At 39.2% G+C, this 2,741-nt stretch overlaps 1 protein-coding gene across 1 annotated transcript in view; it reads right to left on the reverse strand.

Annotated features, from left to right (window-relative positions):
• LOC101852054 (ADAMTS-like protein 1) overlaps nt 1-2,741 on the reverse strand; it is a gene marked incomplete in the record, with an annotated part of 152,716 nt that overhangs the window by 117,193 nt on the left and 32,782 nt on the right. Inside the window, 1 exon segment of the mRNA XM_035972616.1 lies at nt 142-1,242. Coding sequence (XP_035828509.1) covers nt 142-180 — 39 coding nt within the window.

Genomic DNA, 2,741 nt, shown 5'->3' on the forward strand with positions numbered 1-2,741 from the left:
AACAACAACAACAACAACAACAACAACAACAACAACAACAACAACAGCCCACAAAAAAACAACAGCAACAACAACAAGAACAAAAAGAACGAAAAGAACAAGAACAAGAAGAACAAGAAGAAGAAGAAGGAATTTACTCACCAGCAAAATGCCAACTAGAACACAGAGTTGTCTCTTCATCGTTTGTATCAGGTCTCGACAGTCCAGCTACAAACAACTATGGCCACGGATCGTCCGTCGTCAGTTCAGCTTCAACAACCGAGGCCCAGCTAAGTTCTCAGTCGGGCTACAACAACTGAGGCCAAAGGAAATTCTCAGTCCGATTACAACTGAGGCCGAGGGGTCTTCCTTGGGTCTGACCGCTGAAAACCGTCATTGCATGTATGTCTGGGCAATGAGTCGCTGTAGCAAAATCCGGATAATATGTAAGTGCACCTCTCGGCAAATAATATATGAACCGCCTGGGCAAATGGGTTAGAAGCAATTCGACAAAGGGGTTAGCACTACTTCAACAAATGGGTGCACCCACTTCGGCAAACGAGTCAGGAAATAGAGTTACGAATCTGAATTCGGATAATGTTTCAATTATCCGGTTATCTTTATAAATTATCCGGATTGTGCCCACCTCTCATTGTAATGGGCAGTCAGCATCACCTCTGCTGTCTCATTGTTCTCCAAGTACCCACCACCCCACTCTGAGCCGACAGAAGCGAAACACAAAACGCAAAACATTCACAGCAACGCGAGTTCAGGCTCCCATAATCCGAATGTCATAGCATTACTTTACTATTCGTTTTCTGAACAAGTCGTGAAGATTTCACGCACGTCTTCGTTTAAAATGTCAACACAATAAATGAAAATGTCGCGATAGATTTTTCACAGGATGACTGAAACGAAGCTCTCAATTGATACTGTTCAAGGGGCTAAGTCAAAAGACCAGCTCAACACAGCGGTGAGAAGAGAATATTTTAAAAAACCCTCAAAATCGTTCTACATTGACTCAATTAACGAAACAATTAATGATCGGCAAGACGACTGTTGTCATAGAATCTTTCGTTCATGAGGTTCGTTATTCATAAGAGTTGTGGGTTCACTTATCATAGAGTCTACTACAGCCATCGCTTAATATAACAGACACCTTTGCTGTGTTCGACGTTGGATGAGAGCCACTTTGACCTCACGTGATGTTCACCTCCTGAGCTTCTGTGTAAGAAAGTTGGATTCCTTTTCTCATAACAGCACCTGCAATAATAAAGAGGAAAGAATTTACATGTAGTTATGCAAACAACTTAGTTATTTCTACTTATATATTGCCGGCAAGCTTTCAAAAATATGTGATACACACGGAAAACCAAATTTTCCAGGAGAGAGAACAAACAACTGTTTCACTCTTCCAAAAAAGGCCATGTACATTATGTATCTTTTCTTTATATTTTCAACATTAAAATTTAGAGTTTGAATCTGAAAAAACAATTCTTGAGCACATGAAAATAAAACTTCATAGCTCGAAAAGATTTTTTCATTTCTGATTTTTTAAATCTGAAAGTCGAAAAAAAGGACATGTTTACTACAAGATGTACAAATTTGTGTTTCTGATTTGAACAGAATGTGCGCTTTAAACAAGAAAGAAGTTGCATAAAGACAACATTGAGACTATTTTAAGCTAAATTGACCGTCTGCATAGACGAAAAGAGCCACACACTACAGCTGAAAGGCTAAACAGGCGATGGGTAAGTGAGTTGTTCTAAGGGTGTAAACATACTAGAGACGTTTGAGTACTGAAAAGTGCATTGACGTAATATAACAGTAATTTAGTCCTAGGGACCAGCAAGTTTTAGTTTTAGTTTTAAATTAATAAGAGATTTACAGCACTTGCAACACAAACACATATTTTTTGAATTGGAAAGAAGGAGAAAATCACACGAGAGCACCATCCAACCGCCCACGAGCGAGTAAGGCAGACAGAGTTATGAAACAAAAGGAAATAAAACGTGGGACTCACCCACTAGTGGCGTCCTCTAATCGCCAACAAAATATGTTTGAAGAAACGCCCTTAAATTTTTAAAAAAATGAAGATCTGGATATACCATTACGATTAAATACCATTAATCGTTCTAAAGACCATACAGGGCATGTCCTAAAACATGTAATACATAAAATGCAATTACATGTATCATTAATATTAATTATCATTATTATCTTATTAACATTTCAGCTGAGAAGGCAGGTGCACTAGCCACCGCATGCCCGCAGGACATCCGACTTCTATCAGCGAGTGAGTTGGGTGAAATCGGTTGAAATGAGCAAGCCCTCAAAAGTAAGGCAAAAGCTGACGCTAAAGCAATAAATATCGTGTCACTCAAGAGAGTTTCATTTAGAGAGAATATTAGATCTATTGTTTACTTTCAGCTGCGCCGGAAACCATTTATTTTCACTTTCAAGACGAACAGTTTTGTTTTTATGAATTAATTATCAACTCATTGCGGGTTAGATTTATAAGTAACAATCACTGGGTCGACTCGCAGGTCGCACTACATTATTTCCTCTCGGGCAGGATCTGGCCCGCGTGCCATAGTTTGCCCATGCCTGCGCTGGGACAAATTAGTGAATTGAATGTAATTACGATAAATATCTTAATCGTCACCCCACTAATATTTTCAGTTGGTAGGAAATTTTGAATTTTGCCCGGGTGGCGGCCGAAGCCTACTCTTATCGATTTTAGACCACCAAGGGATCTTTAA

The sequence above is a fragment of the Aplysia californica genome, unplaced genomic scaffold (assembly GCF_000002075.1).
Source record: "Aplysia californica isolate F4 #8 unplaced genomic scaffold, AplCal3.0 scaffold00760, whole genome shotgun sequence".
Lineage (NCBI taxonomy): Eukaryota > Metazoa > Mollusca > Gastropoda > Aplysiida > Aplysiidae > Aplysia > Aplysia californica.